The 26,205-nt window shown below is 38.6% G+C and overlaps 1 protein-coding gene and 1 pseudogene across 1 annotated transcript in view; both read right to left on the bottom strand.

The window, feature by feature from the left end:
• Positions 1-20,862, bottom strand: part of Dpysl3 (dihydropyrimidinase like 3) — a 107,250-nt gene extending 86,388 nt beyond the window's left edge. The window contains exon 1 of the mRNA XM_027927654.2: positions 20,396-20,862. Within this exon, the coding sequence (XP_027783455.2) occupies positions 20,396-20,776 (381 nt within the window). The 5' untranslated portion in view covers positions 20,777-20,862. The remainder of the gene's footprint in view (positions 1-20,395) is intronic.
• A 3,973-nt stretch (positions 20,863-24,835) lies between these two features.
• On the bottom strand, positions 24,836-25,148 carry LOC114086270 (peptidyl-prolyl cis-trans isomerase A pseudogene; annotated as a pseudogene).
• Between the last annotated feature and the right edge of the window lie 1,057 nt (positions 25,149-26,205).

The raw sequence follows: 26,205 nt of genomic DNA, 5'->3' as shown, positions 1-26,205 counted from the left end.
AGGTACAAATGGTCCACGCACCTCCAATTTGGGGGGGAGACAGTTATGCATAAGATTATTCCTGATGCTTTTCTAAAAGGGAAGGGTAAGTTGTTCACAGCTACTCAGGAGGCTGAGGTGGCCCACAAGTTTGAGGCCTGTCTAGACACCAAAGGAAGACTCAGTCTTTAAAAACAAAACAAAACAAAAAAAGCTGGACACAGTGGTGCATGCCTGTAATCCTAGAGGCTTGGGAGGCTGAGGTAGGAGAATCGCGAGTTCAAAGCTAGTCTCAGCAACAGTGAGGCATTAAGCAAATCAGTGACAATGAGACCCTGTTTCTAAATAAAATACAAAATAGGGCTGGGGATGTGACTCAATGGTTGAGTGCTCCTGAGTTCAATCCCCGATACCAAAATTAAATTAATAAATAAATTAAAATAAAACAGTCTCATCTTTAACTTGATTTTTAATCTAAACTGGAAAATTAAGATACAGAAAGGTAAAGGGATTTTACCAAATTTACATAGTGAGTAACAGAACCATGTCTCACCCTTGCTCTCTTGACTTTCAGACACATGTTATTTGCAACCACGCTGGGGGTGGCTCTCTGTTAAATGTAAGAACTGTTAGATCAGGAGATGTACTTCCAAAAGCAAGCAGTACCAAACCACTAGCAGGAAGTTGTGCTCTTTGAATTGCCTGGCCAGATCTGACAATGGCTGTCTACCCACCAACGCAACGCAGTGTCTGTAGTCAGAATACCTCGGTGGTGTCACTGACACACCAGGTAAGGAGCTCAATGGTTTGTTCACTATTTCACTAAAATATTTAATGAGGCTTTGTACCTGCCAGGCACAGTTTCAGTTCTTGGGAATACAACTGCAGACATGATGGAGTTTGAATAGGTTACTGGAACTTTCTTATTCATCCATTTATTCAGAAACATACTAAGTACCTATTATGAGTCAATGCCAGGTTGGTGCTAGTAGGTGCTAAGGTCATTGTTAGGTGCTAAGGACATTGCTCTCAAAGGACTACAAACTAGTGAAAAAGAGGTTAACAAATGTGTATAGTTAAGAGTAATAATTATCAAAGAGAGGTGCATTCAGCCTTGAGAGCCTGGGAAAGAGGGTCCCTGGAAGAACTAAAAGTGAAAAAGAAATGTGAAGGAAGGGAGCGAGGGTAGTCCAAGTATCTCACTTGTAAATTGGGAATAACGCTATCTTACTTTTGGGGATACCTTGAAGGTGCAATGAGAGATATTCACAAGGAAGGTCCAGCCTAGCACACGAGGGTAGGCACTGGACTTTGCTTTCTGTGTCTATCATCACACACACAGGAGCTGACCAGGACTTGTGTTTGTCAGCCTGCAGCTGATGACCCGTGAAACCAAAAGCCCAAAGAGGAAGTATTCTTTGTCTCCAGCTTCACTAGCACCAGAATCCAGCAAATAACCTGGCCCAGACACTGGCCTTGGAAAGGCGCCTGCAGTGCTGGCTACTTCATTCGGGAATTTCACCCTGTGGTAAAGACGGCACCAAACACAATTTTTCTCCTAAAGTGATTTCCTCCCCCACCGCCTCTTCCCTCACCAAGTGATTTATGTCTCATTGAGGGCCTTTTCCTCTTCAGAACCCATCTGGCCTTCCTGTCTCAGCCTGCAGGGAGGGTGTAATCCTGTGTTGCAGCATTACAGACGGTTTCTATGGAAATTATGACAATATTTCAGCTATTGTGGAGCCACATCACTGCTGATTGAATAAGAAGGGACTTGAAAGGGGAAATTTGGAATTCAATATCAACAACCGAAGTCCTTAGAGACAATGACTAGTTTTCATCAAGTTGTTTCTATCAACAGTAACAAACAATAACAAACTAATATTATCATACAAAGGCAGATTATTTCTCAAACCCTTTGTTTAGATGACACAGTATAGATAGAATCAGGCCCTGTGCAAATGCTCACAGCAATATTCAGAAATGAGAGCCAAGGAAAATTCTAGATAAGCGTTAGAGAATGGAGCAACTGAGTGCTTCAGATATCCACTGTGTCACCCAAGAGAGGCTGCAACTGCTTATGATTCGGAATGGTTTATTAACTGTTCTCTCAAATCAGCATAAGAAACTGGGAAATATGAAGCTTGTTTAGGGAAAAGGAGTGGTCAGCGTCCATTAATAGTTCCCAAATGCTGAGATAGGAAAAAAATAAGCATAAAACTGTAGCTCCACTTAGATTTCCCCACCAGCATTGTTTCTGACTTTTTGTGTGGCTCTTATTTTTTTTTTTTTTTTATACTTTTACAGTTTGCTGTGTTCCATTACAGGTTTGATCTGTTTTTTAATTTTATTTTATTATTTTTTTTACTCAAATATGTTTTGACATTGATTTCTTTGTAAGAGAAATTGTACTGCTTTTATTCAATTACAAATGCAGTACAAGGCATTGTACACAATGTGGAAAATGTACTGAAGTAATAGACGAAAACACAAGTTACCCATTATGCCTCTGCTTAGAAATACACCCCTGCTAAGTTTTGTTAAATTTCTATTTCATTTAATTTTTGACTTGACTAAGAATGTGGGTTGAAAGGAATAGAAAGAATTCTGGATTTGCAAGCTGTTTGAACTTGTGCAGGCTGTTAAACCTCTAAACCTCAGTTTTTCCACCTAAGAAACTGAAAAAGTCTACCTTTAGAGGGTTGAGGGACCAGATAAACCAAGGGTACTCTGTCACAACATTATTCCTCTCCGGCATCATCTTTAACAGCTCTATAGTACTTGATCACACAAATATGCTGTGATTTATTTACCATATCTTATTCATATTCAGTTGTTTTATATATTTACTATTAAATAAAACACACAAGGTACTTCTTAAAAATAATCTCTAGTCCTTTTGTTTTCTATGTATTATTCAGCAAACGAATTTGATTCAACTAATTTATATCGAACATAAAGAGCACCTGTGACTGTGGTGCACACTGAGGAAAAGCAGTGCAGAGCATGTCTCCTGCCCAGGGAGGAGTGGGTAGAGACAGTGGAACAGCACTCTGCTGGGAAAGAAGAAACCTGAGTCTTGGCTCCGTCCTCCCGATTGCCTTCTACCAGCTGTAACTTGGGCAAGTGACCTGATTTTTCTTCTCTCATCTGTAAAATAGATAAAATTATAGTACTGCCTTCTGAGGATTTTTATGGGCAGGATGAAATTAATAAATGTAAATTTTTTAGAGTGCCTGGCACAGCACTATTCAAAATAACTAAAAAGTGGAAACATTCTAATGTCCTTCAACTGATGAGTAGAGAAACAAAATCTGATATATCCATATAATGGGATATTATCCAGCCTTAAAGAGGAATAGTAGTGATACATGTGGGAACTGAGATGAACCTTGGAAACATTATAGCAAGTAAACCTAAAGTCAAAAGCTTTCATACCATATGATCATTTATATAAACTATACCCAACAGGCAAATCCATAGAGAAAGCAGAACAGGGATTGCCAGAGACTGGGGAGGGAGGGGAAGAATGGAGAGTGCTTGATGGGGACGGTCTTCTATTTTGGGGGGGGGGGGCAGGGGGTATACCAGGGATTGAGTTTAGAGGCACTCAACCGCTGAGCCACATCCCCAGCCCTATTTTTGTATTTTATTTAGAGACAGGATCTCACTGAGTTACTTAATGCCTCGCTTTTGCTGAGGCTGACTTTGAACTTGCGATCCTCCTGCCTCAGCCTCCTGAATCTCTAGGATTACAGGTGTGTGCCACCACACCCAGCTGACAGTCTTCTTTTTGAGAGATGGAAAAGTTCTAGAATTAGACAGTTGCAATGATTGTACAATTTTGTAGAGGTACTTTTTGCCATTCATTGCACTTTAAAATGATTAAAAGGGTAAGAAGCATTACCTTAGGCATATTTTATCACAACTTAAAAAACAGAGCCTGACATATACTAAGCACTCAGTTTTTATTTTTCAACCTTATTCCCTTCTCAAGGCCTCATTTTCTTTCCTTGTAGAGTAGAAGGTGAGGGGGATAAAAAAAGCTCTTTGAAATTGCTTCTAGTTCTGAGTCTACTGTCTAGTTGGACAAATCTGCCTCTTGATAAAGAAAATTTTCATGGCTATCAATTTCCTTCCTTCTCCCTCCTCTGGCCAGAAGGAGTCCAGTGCCCTTCAGGCGCTCATTCTGAAAGCTGCCATCACGTCAACACAGTCCCTTCGAGCTCATGATGGACATCTGGTGACCCTGAAGAGGCTCATGGTAGACACCCAGTAAATCTAGGTTGGGACCCTGAAAGGATGAAAGAATAAAAGAAGTGAAGAACGAGTACAGGGGAAGTCATTGGCTCCACTGAATGTCTCAAGAGGACCTAACCCTGGCTGAATTCCTGATCGCTAAGTCATATTTCCTGAACAGTGAGAACACACCTTGCAATGGGGAATCAACTCATGCTCTGCAAACTCTTAACCACATTTTTATTAAACAAGCCGTTATTTCAGCTCCTCAATCTCCATATATTTAAACTGTCGACAGGTCCTAGGCGTGAGTGAGCCCAGCCTTCTCCCCATTCATTTAATAATGTCACATCCTCTTAACAACCCCAAGTGGATTTCTTTCCACATCATCTCTCCCCTTTGCAGCCGCAAGCTATCTGCTGTCTTCCTGCTGCTCCTTCTCCAAGCACAGCAGCAAACGTTATTTTCAGGTTGACTTCCATTGTTGACTCCCCACTGTCATTTCCAGGTTACCCTCTTCTACCTCCCCCTTTCTCCTGTCTTTGTTCTTCAACAGGCCTTGCCTCCGCTTCATAAATTTGCCTTCTCTGAATATCCTGCATTGTTCTCCTCTTCCACTTACAGATATGCTTTTACTTTTTAATTTCCTCCTCCAATCTCAAGCATCCTGAAAGGGGAACAAGTGTGTCTGGGCCTTTCCGATTGCCTTGCTTAGTTACCACACTTACCTCAAACGTCTGAATCTTTTCATTGAGAAATTGCTATAGCTTACTCTGCCACTCACTCTAGAACTCCAGTCCATGGTACACACGCACACGTGCCCATTCTCTTGTATTAAAAAAAAAAAAAAAAAAGATTGGCAAACTACCCATGAGCAAAATCCAGCCTCCACCTGTTTTTGGAAATAAAGTTTTATTGGCATACAGCCACACACATGCATTGATTTACTGTCTATGCCTGCTTTTGCTATACAGAGTTGAGTAGTTGGAACAAATATGTTACAGCTTGCAAAGTCTAAAATACTCTTACTATGTGGCTCTTTATAGGAAAAAAAAAAAAAAAAAACATTACCCACTCCTACCCTAGATAAATGAGAGAGAGAGAGAGAGCTCATCATTTATTTACAAACTTTCAGCTGACAGGATGTATTGCCAGATACACTGCCTTCATTACCACCCCCTCTTACCCATTTCAAATTCCCCACTCCTCACGTCATCCTGTAATCTCAGTAAAAATATCCCTTAGGGTACCACATTCTGATTTCTTGATCCTCCCTGGGTGGTGAGTAGGAGAAAACTATATATCTGGACATAGTCTTCCCTCCCTAACAAATTTATGAGATAACATTCATCAACTGCATATTTTCCTCCTCACTCAATACCCATTTGTTATGCAACTTTCCATCACCTTGGTTGTATTTATTGTTCTCTTAGTGGTAGATTATAGGAATATTACCCAAAGGAAAAGAACTCCTCCCTAGCCCACTTCCAACCAAATATAAGTATTAAATTTTTTTAGACATAATTTAACTTTTTGGAAATAAACTAAATGGTTCTGCATCAATGAAGACGATTTAGAATAGTGGTGTGTGGGCTTCAAGATCATATGGACCTGGGTTGAGCCCTATCTTAGAATACTATCTGTCCTTAGTGGATGCCTTTCAATCAGACCATCACATCAGCCTCCAATAAACATTATTATCAGGTCTGAGTCCCTCTCCATTTTTCCATGTCTTACTCTTACCTCCCGACCTTGGGCCTTACACCTTCGGATGTCTTATGCCACAGCTACTGTGTTCACATTGTGGACTTGAGCAAATTCTGCTTCTTATTTTGATTCAGATTTTATTTTGAATAACCCAAAGGATGGATCCCATTCAGCTCTGATGTGTAGCTGCCACCATACCAGAGAAGAAGAACACAGTGGCACACAGAAAGCAGTAGAGAGTCCTTGGGCTTCAATGCCAACTCTGTCCACTCCTAGCTGTAAGATTATAAAAACTCAAGTAACCTCTTTGATGCTTGATGTTCAGTTTCTCTTCTAGATTATGGGGCTATGGATGAAGAGTTATGAGGATGATGAGGGTCCTCATTGTCTCAAATAAATGAGCATTCCATAAATGTAATGTTCCAGTAGAACTTATCTGTTGAACCTCATTTGTGCTCCCAGATTCAGGGAAAAGTAAAATTCTGAGAGATTACTGAGGGAACTACTTTGGCAGACAAAAATTATCTTATTTTAGTTAGATCTCATTTTACAATTTTAGCTTTCTTTTTATGTTTTAGTTTCCAGTTAAGATTCAAATTTTTTTTCTCTTCCCATGTGTTTTACTTTGTCTCCATTTACCTGGCTCTTGTGACTCCTGAATCTTATCTACTGTTGCCTCTACCCGGCTTCTCTTTTTTAACATTTATACACAAGTTCACTTGCTTTGTACACTCTCAAATCCTGCCCCTAAAATCACAAGGAAGATGCATCCATCCCATGCCCAGTGTTTCTTCAGTGCATAAATGACCAGAGGGACTGGGGATGTTGCTCAGTGGTAGAGCATGTGCTTTGCATGCATGAGACTCTGGATTCAATCCAAGACAAAAGAAGAAAGAATTATCAGATCATTTATTTTAAAAATACTACCATTAGTATGCTAAGAAATTTTAAATAGAAAAAGTTTACAACATGCAAGAACAGAGAAATAAGATAAATTGACCAATAAAAACTACAAGAAGGAATCAAGAAAGAAACGCTGGGGACGAAAACACAAAGGAAAGGAAAGAAGAAAGGAAGGAAGGATGTCAGTCTAACACCACACTGTCATTTACAGGAATTTTATATTGACAAAAATCGTAATGAAATGAATGGTATAATAGTTTATCAGGAAGGAGGCTTACCCCTTCTTGTTTGCAAACAAAAGAAGAGAAAGTAAACATAAAATCAAAAATAAAAATATAAATATCAAATTACAAAGAATTAGTAGTTAAGTGTGTGACACATCGTACACCATATATCCATTGAAATTATGCTTTAGAAAATCTTTGTTGTGGAGCTGGGGATGTGGCTCAAGCGGTGGTGCGCTCGCCTGACATGCATGCGGCCCGGGTTCGATCCTCAGCACCACATACAAACAAAGATGTTGTATCTGCCAAAAAACTAAAAAGTTAATAAATATTAAAATTCAAAAAAAAGAAAAAAGAAAAGAAAATCTTTGTTGTTCCGTGATGATGTCATAGTTACTGAAGTTTAAAAAAAACCGTTTAGGGTTTCTGGTCCAGCACACAAGAAGCTTAGACGTCATCATTCCATCCTAACAACAAGGAAAAAGTTGAATGAACTGAAAAATCAATAATCTTTCTTAGATCTGGCAGGAAAGTACAGCAGAGCATTCTGTTCATACAACAAGGCCTGCCTTTGAAGAAATGACTTAACTAGAGCTGACCTGCTGAGATCTTACAAAAGCCTAATCTACCTGGGGAACAGGGGAATACCCAGCTCCAGCCAGATCAAACTTCCAAAGGGGGAAAAGAAACATAAATCCCAACCCTCCATCCACCCTATCCCATATGAGGAATAAAAAAAAAATCTAAGAGACCCTGATGAAGTTCACAGTTCAAGGGCACAGATTCATAGATTGAGGCCTCATCATAGGGCTATAAATCACTTATGTTCCCCCACACCTTACCGCTCTGTTACTAAAGACCTACTTCCTCAATTTCCTTCTACCCAGTATGTCATGCTCACCTTTGAACAAAAATCACAAGGCAAACTAACAGGCAAAAGCACAGAGACTGAACAAGCACCAAATCCAGAATCAGATATGGCAGGAATGTTGGAATTATCAGATCATTTATTTTAAAAATTTTAAATAGAAAAAGTATACAACATTCAAGAACAGAGAAATAAGATGAATGGGCCAATAAAAACTACAAGAAGGAATCAAGAAAGAAACGCTAGAGATGAAAACACAACAGAAATGAGTTTTTAATGGGCTGATTAGTTGTGGCTAAAGAAAGAAAGTCTAAGCTTGAGGATATGACAAAAGAAACTTGCACACCTAAAAAGCAAGAAGGGAAAAGGGCTGAAAAAGTAACAGGGTATCCAAGAACTGTGACACAACTGCAACGGGTGTAGTGTATGCATGATGGGAATACCAGAAGGAAAAGAAAGAAAGAACAATTTTTAGAGCAAAAATGACTGAGAATTTGAGAATTTCCTCAGGAATCAAACAGACTCAGGAAACAAAGAGAACAATAATGCCTCCCCCCCCCCCCAAAAAAAAAAAAAAAAAAAAAAACTAAAGCTAGGTCTATCTTATTCAAACTTTAGAAAATTAAAGACAAGGAAAAAATCTTGAAAGAACCCAGAGCAAGGAGACACCTTATCTATAGAAAATCAAACATAATAATAACAGTTTTCTTCTCAGAAATGAAAAGTGGGATGAAATATTTATTAAATCAGTGAGGGTGAAAAAGCTACCTGCAATTCTGATCTTGTTAAATTAATCTTTAGAAATGAAGGAGAGCTGGGCATGGTGATGCACACCTGTAATCCCAGCAGCTCGGGAGGCAGGAGCAGGAGGATCATGAATTCAACGCTAGTCTCAGCAATGGCAAGGCACTAAGCAACTCAGTTAGACCATGTTTCTAAACAAAATACAAAAAAGGGCTGGGATATGGTTCAGTGGTTGAGTGCCCCTGAGTTCAATTCCCAGTACCCCATGCCCTCAGCAAAAGAAAAAAGAAAGAAAGAAAGAAATGAAGGAGCTATGAAGACTTCCTCAAATATACAAAACTTCAAAACTTGAGGAAATTGATTTCTTGAAGACTAACCTTATAAGATATGTTAAAACAAATTCTTCAGTGGATGGGAATGTAGTTCAGTGGTAGATGTTTGCCTAGCATGCCTGAGGCCTTGGGTTTGATCCCCAGCATCACAGTAAATTAATTAATTCATTTTTTAAAATAGAGAGAAGTAAAATGATATAGATGAAAAACTCAGATCTGCATAAAGGAAGAACATCAAGAACAAATAAGTTAAGGTAAAATGAAATATTTGTCTAACAGATACATTTTTTCAAATTATAATAGCAATAATGTATTTGATCATGTAAGCATATATACATATGTAAGTTTAAGGATAACTGAAATGAATGAAAGTAAGATACAAGGAATAAGAGGGAGAAATTAAAAATCTGGAGACTATCGTGCTAAGTGAAAAAAGTCAATCCCAAAAAACAAAGGTTGAATGTTCTCTCTGATATGTGGAAGCTAACCCACAATAAGGGGGTGAGTTTTATAGAAAGAACAGAAGTTCAGTGGATTAGACAAAGTGGAATGAAGGGAAGGGAGAAAAGATGGGAAAAGGAAGGACAGTGGAATACATCTGATATAACTTGCCTATGCCCATCTATGAATATACCACAGTGAATACACCATTATATACATTCACAAAAACTAATGAAGAAAAATAACTATGTGGAGAACCTACATCTTGGGAGCGAATTTTTATCTCTCACACATCAGATAGACCACTAATCTCTAGGGTATACAAAGAATTCATAAAGCTAAGCACCAAAAAACCAAATAACCCAATCAATAAATGGGCCAAGGACACGAATAGACACTTCTCAGAAGATGATATACAATCAATCAACAAATATATGAAAAAAAAAATGTTCATCATCTCTAGCAATTAGAGAAATGCAAATCAAAACTACTCTAAGATATCATCTCACTCCAGTCAGAATGGCAGCTATTATGAAGACAAACAAAAATAAGTGTTGGCGAGGATGTGGGGAAAAAGGTACACTCATACATTGCCAGTGGGACTGCAAATTGATGCAGCCAATATGGAAAGCAGTATGCAGATTCCTTGGAAATCTGGGAATGGAACCACCATTTGATCCAGCTATCCCTCTCCTCCGTCTATACCTAAAGGACTTTAAAACAGCATACTGCAGGAACACAGCCACATCAATGTTTATAGCAGCACAATACACAATAGCTAAACTGTGGAACCAACCTAGATGCCCTTCAATAGATGAATGGATAAAGAAAATGTGGTACATATACACAATGGAATATTACTGAGCAATAAAAGAGAATAAAATCATGGCATTTGTAGGTAAATGGCTGGAGTTGGAGAAGATAATGCTAAGTAAAGTTAGCCAATCCCCCCCCCAAAAAAAAATGTCGAATGTTTTCTCTGATATAAGGAGGATGATGCATAGTAGGGTGGGAGGGGGAGCATGGGAGGAATAGACAAACTCTAGATAGGGCAGAGGGATGGGAAGGGAAAGGAGGTGGCAGGGGGTTAGCAATGATGGTGGAATGTGATGGACATCATTATCCAAAGTACATGTATGAGGACATGAATTGGTGTGAACATACTTTATATACAGAGATATGAAAAATTGTGCTCTATATGTGTAATAAGTATTGTAGTGCATTTGCTGTCATGTATTTAAAAAATAAAATCAATTAAAAAATAACTATGGGTAGGTAGCAAAAAAATCAGTAGAGGGAAGAGAATAGGGAGTGGGAGAAGGGAGGGGAAGAAGTACTGGAGACTGAATTGGAACAAGATACATTCCATATTTTTAAAATTATATCAAAATAGATTCTACTGTCATATAAAACTAAAAACAACCAATTAAAAAAAGATGCTCAGGCCTGGGATTATGGCTCAGTGGTAAAGCACTTGTCTAGCATGTGTGAGGCACTGGGTTCGATTCTCAGCACAGCATATAAATAAATAAAACAAAGGAATCTTTTCCAAGAATAGAAGCATAGAAATATTCCTAACTCATTCTATAAAATCAATGTCATTATAAAACCAAAGCCATATACAGACCCTATGAAGAAAACTACATACCAAAATTTCTTGTGAACATAGATGTAAAAAAAAACAATCCTCAACAAAATATTGGTAAATCAAATCCAGTAATGTATGAAGAGTTATATACCACAATCAAACAGAATTTATTCCAGACATATAAAGCTGGCTTGAAACTTTTTTTTTTTTTTTTTTGATACCAGGGATTGAACCCAGGGGCGCTTAACCACTGAGCATTTTTTTATATTTTATTTAGAGACAGGGCCTGGCCAAGTTGCCTAGGGCCTGGCTGAGAGGCCAGGTTTGAACCCAAGAGTCTCCTGCCTCCGCCTTTCAAACTTCTGGGATCACAGGCATGTGCCACAGTTCCTGGCTGGCCTGAAACATTTTGAAGTCAATTCATGTACTACATCATTTCAACAGGCTAAACAAGAAAAATAGCATGAGTATAACAATCATCTATTATATAGAAAGAAAAAAAAAATTTACAAAATCCAACACACATTCCTGGTAAAAACTCAGCAAAGTATTAACAGAAGTGTTCTCCACTGGGCACAGAACAAGTACAAAATGCCTACGACCAATATCACACTTAATAGTGAGATACTCAAACTTCCCTGCAAAGATTAGGAGCAAGGCAAGATCAAACCTCTCATCATGGCTCTTAAACATTAAATTGGAAGTCCTGGCTAATGCAATTAGACAAGAAAAGAGAAGAAAAAGGAATATAGATTGGAAAGAAGGGAAAAAAAAATCTTTGTTGACAAATAACATGATCACTTATATAAAAAATCCAAAAAGATTGACTAAAAAAAAAAATCCTCCTGGAACTAATAAGTGATTAGAGTAAGCTTTTAGGACATAAGGTTAATATACAATTTGACTTCTTCCCTATACACCAGTATCAAATAAGTTGAATTTCAAAGTCAAACATTATCACTTACGATAGCAACCCACAAACAAAATACTAATGAACAAATCTAACAACATATATATGGGATCTATGTGAGTAAAACTACAAAACTCTCACGAAAGATACTAAAGAAGAACTAAATTAATGGAGATATATTCAATGTCCATGGATAAGACTCAATATTTTTGAACTGTCATTTCTTTATAGATTCAATTCCAATCCAAAGCAAGTTATTTTGTGGATATAATGAAATTCATTATAAAGATTTTATGGAAAGATAAAAGATTTATACTAGGCAACACAATATGAAGAAGAACAAAATCAGAAGACTAACATAACCCAACTTCAAGACTTACTATAAAGCTATAGAGATCAAGATAGTGTGGTGTTGGGGAAAAAAGATATATAGATTAATGGAACAGAATAAAGATCCCAGGAACAGACTAAAATAAATATAGTCAACTGATCTTTGCAAAGAAGTAAAGGCAATACAATGAAGAAAAGATGGCCTTTTCAAAAAATGGTGCTAAAACAACTGAACAACCATGTGAAAAAAAAAAAAAAATCTAAATGGAGACCTTAAACTAACATTCATAAAAAATTAACTCCAAATAAAACATAGATATAAAAGTAAAATGTAAAACTACAAATTCTAATAAGGTAACATAAGAGAAAACTTCAATGACCTTTGGTAGGGTGATGGTTTTTTTTATATGTAGTATGTAAGGTATAATTTATGAAAAAACTAATTGATAAACTGGACTTCATTGACATTAAAAAAACTTTTGCTCTGTGAAAGACAATGTCGAGACAAGGAGAAGGATAACCACAGTAGGAGAAAATATTTGCAAAAAATACATCTGATGAAGGACTGTTTTTCAAAATATACAATAATTTTTAAAACACCCAAACCAGAAAAGAAACTGATTTTAAAACTGTACCAAAAACTTTAACAGAGACTTCCCCAAAGAAGATACATAGATGTCAATTAAGTATATGAAAATATTCCATATCATATGTCATTAAAGAATCACAAATTAAAATAATAAGAATCTACTACACAACTATTAGAATGTCCAAAATATGACATTAACTGATGTTGAAAGTGTGAAGCAACAGGAAGTCTCAATCATTGCTGGTGAAAATGGAAACTGCTACAGCCACTTTGGAAGGTAATTTGGTAGCTTCTTATAAAACTCAACATACTTTTCCCATATGATTCAGCAACTGGGCTCCTTGGTACGTTACCCAGATGAGTTGAAAATTTATGCCTGCACAAATGCACATGGATGTTTACAGTAGCTTTATTCACAATTTTATTCATTTAGAAGCAACTGAGATGACCTTCAGGAATTAAGTGAATAAATAAATTATGATACATCCAGACACTCGAATATTATTCGGTACTAATAAGAAACGAACTATCAAGCCATAGAAAGACATCGAAGAAAACGAAAGAAACCAACATGAAAACCAATATGATTCCAGCTACAGTCAGTGCTCTGTACCCATGGATTCCATATAAATGCATATGGAAGGCAGACTTAAGGGACTTGAGCATCCGTGGATTTGGGTATCTGCAGGTAGTCCGGAATAAATCCCCTGAGGATACTAGAGAAGACCTGGATATGACATTCTGGAAAAGGAGAAAGTATGGAGGCAATAAAATGATTAGTGGTTGACAGGGGATGCAGGTGAGGTAGGGATGAACAGGCAGAGCACAGGGGATTTTTAGTACAGTGAAATTTCTGTAAGATACTACAGTGGTGGAGACATGTAGTAGTAGTTTCTGGTTTGTAGACCAGCTGATTAAGCAATCCTATGTCAGCCTTCCAAGTAGCTGAGACCACAGTTAAGTACCACAGCACACAGTTTTGTAGAATTCATCTTTGTTTTTCCAACTTTTGTTTTGATTGTGATTTAATAAATTATTTTTGAATGAATAAATAAAGAAAAAATATCAGGGAGTAAAGGGAGATTTGAGGACTCCTCCTTACATTTACAGTGTCCTAGTAAACAATACCCCATTGTCCCAATCCCACATATATTTATAAAAAGGAGATACCAGTACCTCATATATACCCTTATAACCACATCTAATTTTGAAATATTCTCCTTTAAACTGTTCAATAAAAGGGCATATATCACTACAGAACTCAGACTAACAATGAACTCAATTAATGGCTATCTTAAAAGCACTAACAGTTATGTCTTTGGTCCAGAGATCAAAGACCCAAGCACTCTCCCAAATGGTTGGGTAAGACAAACCATTAGGATATAGGAAAAAAATAACAGAATTTGTATTTGTATTTTAATGACTTCTCTTTTTTATAGTTTATATTTTACTTGCATTTTTAATTCTCATAACATATTAGCACAATATTTTATGTTTTATACACACACCCATATATCCATATGTATACGCATATATTCATACGCACACACACACGGAATATGGAGCTTGTCCAATTTCTTTTTTTTTTTTATAGAGCTGAACCATCAAACAAGTTTAAAGACTATTACCGTAGTGACCATGTGATCCACCACCCTCCTTTTAGAAAGGAGGAAACCAGGGCTCTGAGAGAAGGGAGGTAACTTGCTCAAGCTGTACAGCAGATTCAAGGTCAGATCTGGAAGCTGAGACTGCTCATACTTCATCCAGTTTTGTTTTACTGTTTTTCTGCTTCTTTGTTCTTTGATGGAGTAGAATAGTTTTTATAATGCCGTATAATTCCACATAAAAAAGTACAGATGCATTTTTAACATTAGATTTTGTTAGGCATTTAGTTTTAAAAGTGCTTGTACTCCTAAACAGACTTTCTGTCTCCTCCAGAAAATGGGGGGCTAAGCTTGCTGTCACAGATTATGTTCTCTTCAGCCAGATTTTCCGGTCCTAGAAAGCTTTATCCAGTCTCACAGGAACATTATTGCAGGTGGAATGCCCACTGGAAATCAATCACGATGAGAATCAGCTAAGGGAGTCATGGACAGAAAGCATTACAGACAGCACTCTGGCCGTCTTAAACATTACAAGAGCCTTCAGCAAAATCTGGTCTCCAGGGACCATTACTTGACGGGAACTCTGCCAATCACAGCATTACTTAGAAGGCACTTTTTTTTTTTTTTTTTAATGTTCCTCAAATGCCTACTGTCAAAGTAAACCAAAGTTCGGAAAAGTTTCAAATACTTCCAAGTTTGGGTAAAGAAACACATTTCCAGATTTAAGTGTGTCTGTGAGCCAGGTAAGAAGGAGCACTTTTTAAAAACAACATACAAACTTTCCTTTGTCAGAGCAGCCTTGTAAAATTCATTTACACTACAAGACTTGGATTCAGATGGTTGCAGAGGCCTTGAAAAACCTAGAATTCTATTAACAGCAGTCTTTCACTATGCAGGGTAAGGAGGAGAACATTGATCTCTCAGAGTCATTTTGAAAACTTTATCCCAGGATAAAAACAGACAAATAGCAAAGGGTAAAAAGGCAAGGGCCACATCTTATTTGTTTCAAGTAGTCTCCCTCTACACATAGAGTCCCTACTGATTTCACAAAAGAAAGATCTTGTGCAAAAGTGGTCCACATAGGAAGTAGGAAACTAGAAATGACCCAAGCTCCTGATAGATAGTTATCAATAAATCTATGCAATCATAATGTCATTACTTTGTTTTCACTGGATGTCAAAGTCTTTGCAGTATCATTTTTTCCTGACAGACCATTTATCACAAATTTTCTCCTCTTAGTAATTTTTTGCTGCTTGGAAAAGTCTACATGCACAGAAAAACATTTTGAGAAATGATGAAAAATATTTACTTTATACTTAGAATTGCTTTTCTATGCAATTTAGTGTCAAAATATAAACAAATAGCTGTTAAAATTATCAACAAACAACTGTGGAGGACTTTGCCAATATCAATGCCTTTCATGGAGAAAATCTAAATCCATTACTTTTTAAACAGTGTTTACATGTAGGTCCAGAACCACAGTTTTAGCTCCTAGTGATAACTTTAAACCCTGAAATCGGGCATTCTTATATTTTTTATTTTGTCAAATGCTTTTGTTACTTATTTAACCTCTTCATTATTTACTGAATAAATTCATAAAAATGGGTTCCTAAATAGAATAAGATATATTCCATGCTTGTATAATTATATCAAAATAAATTCTATTATCATGTATAAACAAAAATAATCCAATAAAAATAATTCGTTGAATAAATCCATTTCCTTAAAATGGTATAATATAATTAATGGTATGCCAGACCTGAAGTTTATTAAAATTTTATCAAGGTGTTGTTTTTTTTTAAATCTCTTCTGACAATTCTGTAATCAACTTGGAAGAATAAAGATTCATAGCAATTGTTTTCACAGGTTGAGGAACTGGTCTCAAAACTTCTCTGAGTAATGGGCTAGTGGCAAAATAGCAGAGGTTTCAAGAGGAGTTGGGGTAAGATCCTTCCTTGCCCTGTGTTATATTAACATGTCAGGAGCTGACACAATGGTCAGGCTGGTTGAATTACAATAATGAAGATGTGTCCATCTGCAAAGAGCAGGAACTGCAGAATTAGGTAAATCCGTTTGAATTCCAGTTCCCCCCCACTTACCATCTATGTGACTTGGGACTAAACATTTAGTCACTGGGTTTTAATTTCCACATCTGTACAAGGAAAACAATACACACACACACACACACACACACACAGACACACACACACACACACAATAGGCATATAGAAAGTGCTCAGAAAGTGGTACTTACTATCAAATTTGCAGATAATCCAAAACTGAGGATAGGAGCTATATTATAGAAGATTCAAAATCATTATGATGGAGTAGAGAAATAAGCTTAATAGTGACAAATATAGAGGGAAGAAAAAAATAAAATCCATAGTTAAATTCTCTTTAAATTTTTTATTTTGCTTTAAATTCATTTGTACCAGCATAGAACGAGATCATCCTGACTTAATAGCAGCTTATATGAAAAAAATTTTCTGAAAACTTCACTGATGGGGAGTTTACTATGGGGACAATAGTAGCAGGCCACAGATACTTAATTATTGGGTATAATTTTGTACTACATAAGCATATACTATACGTAAATCCAGAAAGTTAAGTAGCCTAGTGCACTTTGCAATGGACACATCCCATCTGGATCATAATGTTCAGTTCTAGACACTGAATTTTCAGAAGAATATTTACAAAACAATGCAACCTAAAATGGAAATCAGAACGATGAAGTGCTCAAAAGATTGCTGAAGGGGCTGGAGTTGTAATAGAGCCCTTGCCTAGCATGTGTGCGGCACTGGGTTCGATTCTCAGCACCACATATAAAAAAATAATAACGACCCATTGACAATGAAAAAAAAAAAGTTGTAATTGAAAAAGAAAGAGAGCTGAAGACACTGGGAATAAGGCTGACTGAAAAATTTAGGAAAATTGTGATAACTGCCTTCAAATATATGAATTACTATAAAAAATTGAATAGTAATTCTAATAGCAAATATATTATGAATACTGATCATGTTAAAAAATAGACACAGTTATCCTTATTTTGCAGGTGAAAAAACTGAGGCACAAGGAAACTAAGTTACAACTCCTAAGGGCTAGGCCAGCTTGTCCCCCAGTAGCCCATCCCCAAATCTGGGGAAGATATTAGAGCTATTTGCCAAATATTTATAGTCTTAAAGGATCATGATAAGATGGCACTCGGCCCCCCACCCCCTCCCCCACCCCCACCCCCTTTTCTTCACAGTTGGGTATGGTCACATGATCTGCTTTGGCCAATGAAATGTGAGCTTACACCATATTCATCACTTTCAAAAGAGAGTTTAAGCGTCTGCATACAGCTTGCCACATACTCTCCCAACTGCAGATGTGCAGAGATGGAGCCTCCATTAATTGAGGTCTCTGAGGGACAATGATGAACAGAGCTTCCCTGCTGACCCATGTGGGAGAAGTGGCAGGAGCAAGAAATTGGCTGTTATTGTTTGTTTAAGTCACTGAGGTTCAAGGGTTGTTTCTTTTGCAAGGGCATCACTCCCCTTCAGACAGACACATGAGCCCACATACTTAAAATCATCAGCATACTGAGGCAGGAGGATTGCAAGTTCAAAGACAGCCTCAGCAAAAGCAAGGCGCTAAGCAACTCAGTGAGATGCTGTCTCTAAAAAAAAAAATACAAAATAGGGCTGGGGATGTGGCTCAGAAGTTGAGCATTCCTGAGTTCAATCCCCAGCACCCCCCACCCCCCACCCCGCAAAAAAAAGTCATCAGAATATCTCAGAATAATAAAACATATTTATTCTATTTTCAGAACTAAAAGAATAATTTGTAGAAACTATGGATGGGCAGACTGGGGTTTTCTAATTTAATTTTATTTTTTTATAAAAATTATCTAAAAGTTGCTTCATGAGGTGGTGAGCTCCCTAATGATGGCAGTATTTGCTGAGAGGCCAGATGATCATTTTACATCTATATACAAAACAGATGTCTTAATGAAGGGAATTCAAGGTATCAAACATTTATTGAATATCTGCAATGTGCCAGGCATTCCAGTCACAAAGAGAAATGCAAACACACAATCCTTATCCTCTAAGAAATAGCAATCAAGTTCAGAACTAGATAACCTCTGATTTTTTTTAACAGTGTGATTCAGCCAAATTAGACATAATAACATGGCCAGGATAAAGCTGACAGCAAGCCTCAACTTACAAATAACCATGTACCACTAGAAATCCTGCTGATGCTTAGGTTGTATTATTATTTTTCAATTAGAAGCCAAAAGTATAGGGTTTACAAAAGGGAGGAAAACGGGAGAATTGCTGGGTTTAAAGGAGAAACATTTTTCCTTTCTCTAGTTACCATTCTTTAATCTTGCAAACCAGGCATATTATCTGGCTTACATCAGGGGTGTTCCAGCAAAGGGAATAGACTGACTCACAGCAATTGTTACTGACCTTTTCCATCACTTCTCCCACCCCTTAGAGACAGGAAGGGAACATTTTGGTGCTGATCAATTTACACCCCAAAACAGGCAATCACTTCTCTATAAAGAGCTATTCTTCAGTTAAGATGTCAGTCAAAGCCTTTCCAAAATATCAAAACTTTTCCCAAAAGGGTATGTGGGCAGGGCCTAAAGGAATGCCACATTCAAAAGAAGATGTGAAAATCTCAAACTAAATGAGTGATTCCAAGAGACACTGTTATTGTTTCACAAATGGCACCTTTAAACAGTACTGATTTCCATATTTCATCTCAGTAGCTAAAAGTTTGTTTTTTAAAACTTTTGAAAATCAATCAGGGAGAGATACTATCCTTTCACTGTCTTACTGCCTTTTAATGGAAAAACAACTAAGAACTGGATAAGCATTAACTGTAATTGTTCTGAGGCAGACATTTCCATTTCAGGTTATCATTCATGATTGTATTAAAGCAGAATAATATATGTGGATGGATTTTGCAGCCATTACCTAGACACTGGTAAGGGCATCTGATGACTATTGTTCTTCAATTCAAAAGTGTCAGTTTTAACTTTGAATCCTTAAGCCCTGCCTAGGCCCTGAATTTTCTGAACCATGGCTCTGATTTTCTATGAAATAGTCACAAAAATCAGGGCATGCTGATCAATGCCATCCTTCCCATCAGTTTGGTATGCCACGAGTGTCTCTAAAATACATACAGAAGAAATTGGCTTTAGCACATGTAAAAGCAGCAGGGAATTTACAGCTCGTGCACCCTTAATACCCTCTTCTATTTTAAAAAATACAATAATATTCTTGCAGAGACAGCTGGATCCCTGTGATACTCAGTCTTGTGCCAAGCTGTGTACAAATATACTCTTTACAAAACAGATGTGAAACGTGCTATGACAGAAGCAAGGCAAAAAAGATTCGAGTGTTTAGTGGCTCCACACCCAAAAGTTTCAGGCACAGAGCTGATGTTTGAATAGTGAAAGGGAAGACCGCCCATCCTGTACTTTCATCCGGGCACTATGGAGATGACCCCATTTCCTAGAATCAGTTTGCCCTCTGCCCTAAAGACCTGGGTTGAGATTTAATTTGGGACCAGAGTGGGCCAAGACAATTGTGCTGTTGGTTACTCAGACAGAGAGAAGGTCTGAAATCTCCAAGACAGCCCAGGCTAACTGGGCTGACACACCCACCCAGAACTAATGGCCCAGCGGTCCAGCGGGGAAGCTGGGGTAGGGAAGCAGAGCCGGGTAGGGGGGCTGGGACCCTTACAGTGAGCTTACGAAGATGCTGCACGTGCGAACCCAGGGACGGGACTAGAAGGTCACGATGTGCTCAGCACAGGATGCCCTTTTCCTCCCTCTAGTCGCCCATCCCCTTGGAAAGTGAGCGCGAGAAAGTTGCGCCCCGGCCATGGCGGCCAGAACTGGAGAAGGGGACAGGGCAGGCAGAGAAGGGAACCGGGCCCCCTTACCTTGTCCTCCGGATCAAGGTTCTGCAACACCTCCTTGCCTGTGGCGCTCAGGATCTCCACCCCGGCGGGCTCGAGCGACTCAGGCGCCGGCTCACTGCTCTCCTCCCGGGCTTGGGTTCTGCGTGGGGTGTCCCCCTCGACCCCGGGCCGGGTCCCTGAGCCGCGGCCGCTGCCCTGGCTGCTCCGGGGAGTCTTTGCGCCTCGCTGCCCCACGCTCAGGGCATCGAAATCCAGCGTCTTGCTCTCGAAGGCTCCCTCCACGTTGCAGAACATGCCGCCGTACTTCTGCCGTGGGACCTGGTCGGTGGTTCCCGGCCTGGCCAGGTACACGGGCAGATCATCCTCGTGGGAGCTGTCCCAGCCTCGTCGTCCGGAGGCCATGGTTCAAGCGCGACAGCGGCCCGCTGGTTTTCTTCCCCAGAGACGGAAAGGGCAGCCGGCGGCAGCGTGCACCGAGCCACAGTGACTGGGGCGGGAGGAGGCGCCTGAGCCTTCGCGCCAGAGGCGGCAGTGCTGCTCCGATTCCTGTCTGTCCCCAGCGAGCCAGCCAGCCAGCCAGCCAGCGAGCGTGCGAGCGGCGCAGGGGCCCGGAGCTCCCTCGCTCGCCCGGGGGACCTCTCGCCCGCCCGCCGGGAGGAAACCGCCTGCTGCACCTCCCCAGGCACCCCCAGCCTTAACGTGGGCTCGCGGGCTGGCGCAGTGTTGGTGCCCATCACAAACACAAATCCAAACTTGGCGCGCCGCGCGCATGTACACACACACACACACACACACACACACACACACTCCCCCCCTCACGCAAGAAGCTCCAGACTTGTTTCATACTTAGACACAATTCAGATGTCTTAAAAATGCTCACACTCGGAGAACTTACTCCCATATGCACACAAACTAACTCTGTTTTCCCCGCATTAGCTCCCAAGTTTGCCTCCCAAACACCAATCTTTTTGACTCTCTCATGCACAAAATCCAAACTGACCCAGGTGTGTTCATCTCAAAGCCAAGTCCTGATTTACAACAAACACATACAAATTCGGATTTAGAACAGACTCACAGTCTTACCCACAACCCCAGATGGCCTTATCCTGATTTTGAGTTGTCTCACAATTACACTAGTTCCAGAATCTGCCTAGCAAACCTGCACCTTCATATGATAAATTCCTGAATTGAATTACACATACCCAATACAACACACACAGAAGAGGGGAAGACCATCTTTCTTCATTGACATTCACAAAAACCCAGAATTGACTCACATAAACCCATTCCTACCTCATACATACTATCCTAGAATGTGCTTTTTACCCAACCTTAATTTGCCTCACAAAATTACACTATAGATCACAGACATGCATACTTGCATAGATTTTGCATTGCAAAATGATCTGTCCATCATACAACAAACTACAGGCTTCTACCTCACACAGAGACTCCTTTAGAACCTCCTTTAGAACCTTACACTTAATTCACACACAAATTAGATTTATTTCAAAAAATGCACAACCAAAGAACTTTGCCTTCCATGTTACCTCACACATACAAAGACTTATGTGCATACATGCTCTCATGATCTCATTCCCATCCTCACATCTACCCATATGTATTCTGTCTGACCCAGTTGTTGCCATATAAACACAGAATCCACAAACTTGAAAAACTTGAATCCTATCAGTGCATATAGCCTAAGCCCAGAATCTTTGCTGTCCAAATTTAACTGAATCTCCTCTCAGAAATGTATGCATTCATTTGTTTATTCAGCCAACAAGAACCAAGTGACTCATTGGCCCATTTGCTCTTCACAAAATACTGGAACAACAGTGTTAAAAAGGCAAATGAGGTCTGACCACCAAGAGTGTAGTTGTAGCCATCCATCTAAGCACCATCATTCGGGGTTTATTTTCTGACTTCATTCCCTGAATCCTACTCCCCCCATTCTTCTAAGCTCCACAAAGGCAGAGATCTGGTCTGTTTAGTTTACCTTTATATATCTTGTGAATAGGACATATTCAGGCACATAACAGGTACTCAATAAATGTTTTTAATAAATGAATGATAACAACAAGGAACATTTAAGAAGCTGTTGATAATGTGCCAATCGCAATTGTAATTCTTTCATATATACTAACTTATTTCTCTGTGCATATAGGCACAGTCTTTGAAGGCATCTGAGCTGAGTTTGATGACCTGAAATTCCAGTTTTGGAGTGAGATAAGGACACTAGGAATTATAACACTGAATCCCTGTGACAGCCACAAAGATTTGGAACATGGAAGTCGACCTGGACTCAGAGCAGACAGGTGCATTGACAAAAGTTATACCTACCCACAGTGAAGAGAAAAAAAAAAAAAAACATTCACTAACCAGCCTGCACTCTATCAAAATTATTTATTATTTCTTAAACTCACTTCCTCTGGGAAGCTTCTCCTTTTAAACAAATGCTGATTAGTGATAAACCTAGAATTTCACTTGAAAATTGGTAATATAGCTTATTTCCTCCATCTTTGCTGACATAGATGGTTTCCCTCACCTTTTTAATTGCTACTGACTTCTTCTCCAGTCATTAACTAATTATAGGCTTGTAGGAGGACACTTGCTTTGTGTCCAGTGCTGTTGCAGGTCCTCTCCTCTGTAGAACATAATTCTAGTGGGGGGAAACAAACGAAGAGAAAAAAATCAAGGCAGAGAGTCATAGAGCTATAAAAGGCTATGAAGAAAATAAGATAACTAGCTAAGATATATCAAGAATTTAGGAGTGTCTGACTCTGTGTAAAGGGCATACCATGCAGTCTGTTTACTAGCTTTTATAATTCTGCAGATCATGTACTATTATTCTTTTTTATAAACAAGGAAGCCCCACTTTTGGCAGAGTCATAACCTAAATGAAATATGTATAAAGGGTCTAAGGGTTCCTTGAAAGGGCCTATTCTGAATGTCGGTGCATGCATGTATGTGCTATTGTAAGTGGGTGTATGGGATACACAACCAGTTTTGTTGTTAGAGGAGCAGCTCCATTATCTCACTACTCTCTATATGATGCTATAGCTATGCCCAACAATTATATTTGTTGACAAAACATCACATTTAAAAGTCAACTGCGGCATATTCACATATGTGATTAATTAAGAAAGCAAAGCAGCCTATTACAAAAAAGACTGAAATAAGAATGGCTCATCTCACCCTAGTTCTGCAAGTATGTGGCCTTAGGCATGTGACTTACTTAATTTATTTGTCTTTCTTCTTTGTATTTGCCTCACCTACCGAACAGGTTTATTAAGGACTTCATTCTCTGAGCAAGGCATTGTGCAAAGAATTTTATATGCATCGACTTAATTTTCATCAGGACTCCATAAACTGTGATGATTATTCCCCCTCCTTTTTTTAAACCAGTGGAGAAAACAAGGCCTAGACCAGTGAAGTTCCTTGTTCAAAGTAGCACAGTTAGCACTTCAAATTGAAATTCAAACCTTCTACTTTCTGACCAGAGCCTGTGTTCAGAGCTCTGATAGCTCTTTCATGAAAATCTAGAGAAATGATACATGGAAAGACCAAAGGTAACATGTTAACCAATAAAATAAGCACTTAAGTTGATCTTAGATAGAAGCTAAGTTTAAGACAAACACTCATATAAAGAAATATCCTAACACTCTCAAAGGTATTAATCTCACAAACACACAGCAATTTTGTCATGTAACTTACTTAAGTTAGAGAATAAAGGTGTCACTCACAAGCACAAGAGCAACAGTATGCCTATAAATTCCTTAACTGAGACTAGCCAGGAAGGTATTTTATAAAATAATGCTCAAACAGCAAACTATTTCTGTAACGTAGGCAGCAAAAAGAGTTTTCAACTTGTCACATGCCAGATCAAATTTGCATTTCTTGTAACTCTGCAGTAAATCACATGCCACTTCGCACTGAGATGACTTGTGATGGAAGCCCAGAGCATATCCGATGATAACTTTAGGAAAATGTATTCCGGAGGCATCTTCTATTACCTATAGATCAGCAGAAGCAGAGAATCCTAGACAGTAAGCAGTGGCACCAGGCAATCTTGATATGCCAGCACACAGAATGTATTTTATGTAAAAACAAATTACACTGCATTTTTATGAGGCAAAAAAATTGACCCATCAGAAGCTAAAATTTTAATATTCACTCAGGTCATGCTGCCATATTCAAAATAAGAGGGAAATAGAGGAGTTATACAGTTTACCTTGACTCAACGGTGAATTTATTTTTGTCACTTCATTTCTATTTCATAATCATAAACTTAACTCTACAATCCAGCTAGACATGAAGAGGAATAAGGAAAATTTGGAAACTAAACACAACTGTAGCAAAAACACAAACATTATAGAATATTGCAAGCAGGTAGGGTAAGAGGTGTTCTCCTGAGCTACAGAAGGTCTATTGTTTGAGATAAAAAATGAATTAGATGTACTAGAGTTTTCCACAGTCATCTATGATGACCTTGTTGCTGGTCTTGCCATTCCTAGACCCAAAGTCCACCATGACTTCCATCACAGCCACGCCCTTTTCCTCAATCCTAAAGGTCACCTGCCTGCCATCCAACCACTGAGTTCTGGCGGTACAGATAAAAAATGAGAATCATTTGGGCTCAGCCTAACATTTGCCATGAACAAGATGCCAGGACTTATATATTTCAGAATGAAGTTCTAATCCTCAAATTTCTTCTTCTCATAGACGGACTTCCCATGCCATTATGGCGTGTGAAGTCACTATCCCAGAACATAAATGTACTTGAATAATTCTGCAAAACCAGGAAAACTTATGGCCTAATCCTTTGTCTTCAGTGTTCAGAGCACAAAAATGGTCTGCTGCCTTTAGAACTTGGTCTGCTAACAGCTTGAAGCAGCTGGTGGCCTAAGGGCCCGCTGTTGACAGCTATGTTGAGGAACGTGACCCCTGGCAACCAGCAGCTCCAGGTGACAGTGGCTTCTGCAAAGTCTTAAGAGTTAATTTAAATATTTCTAATCATAACTCATCCTTTTTGTTTTCCTTCCTTGGATTACAGGAATTTGAACCCTCATCATCTTTTTTCCCCATTTCATGGACCTCAAAGTTTGAAGCCTTGTTTTTCAACCATGAATATATGAAACAATGTTTTAAAAATGGACAACCCTTTGCCTGACACAGAGTAGGGACTCAATAAACCTTAGTTCCAATTTCCTCAGGGTATATATACATCATTAATCTCACACAGAATTTGCAATGAGCTTGACTATGTTCTATAATTTTAATTTGGCAGAATTTTATGAGCAAATTGATACCGACTATAATATTGTTTGGGATAGACGTTAAAAAGGACTGCTGTCTTCCATATACTTTCATCATAACCTTTGAATTTTCCTGACAGACTGCCACTGAGTTTTGTCTCAATATTTGGTGACCGAAGACTTAATTAAAAACATAAAACAAGGTATTTTCCAAATAGATGCAAAACAGTAAAACTAGATTATAAAATATTTTCAGTAATCCTAATTGCACATGCAGAAAAAAATCCCTGCTCTTTTATGAATATACACATGTAAAGGAAAAAACATACAAGAATATGTATCAAAATACTGAATTAGTAGAGTATAAGTCATAGGAAAATTGTAAATTTTTGTTTCTTCCTTTATGTTCGTTTATGTTTTCCTAAAATTCCCTTATAGATATTTTATTGATGCATATTAATTGTACAAAATAGTGGGTTTCATTGTAACACCTTTGTACATGCTTATAACAATTTCACTACCCAGTACCTTCCCTTTCCCTTCCCCCGCCTTCCTCTAATTCCCTTCCTGTAC

The sequence above is a fragment of the Marmota flaviventris genome, chromosome 5 (genome assembly GCF_047511675.1).
Source record: "Marmota flaviventris isolate mMarFla1 chromosome 5, mMarFla1.hap1, whole genome shotgun sequence".
NCBI lineage: Eukaryota > Metazoa > Chordata > Mammalia > Rodentia > Sciuridae > Marmota > Marmota flaviventris.
This window is presented reverse-complemented; position numbering and strand designations above follow the sequence as displayed.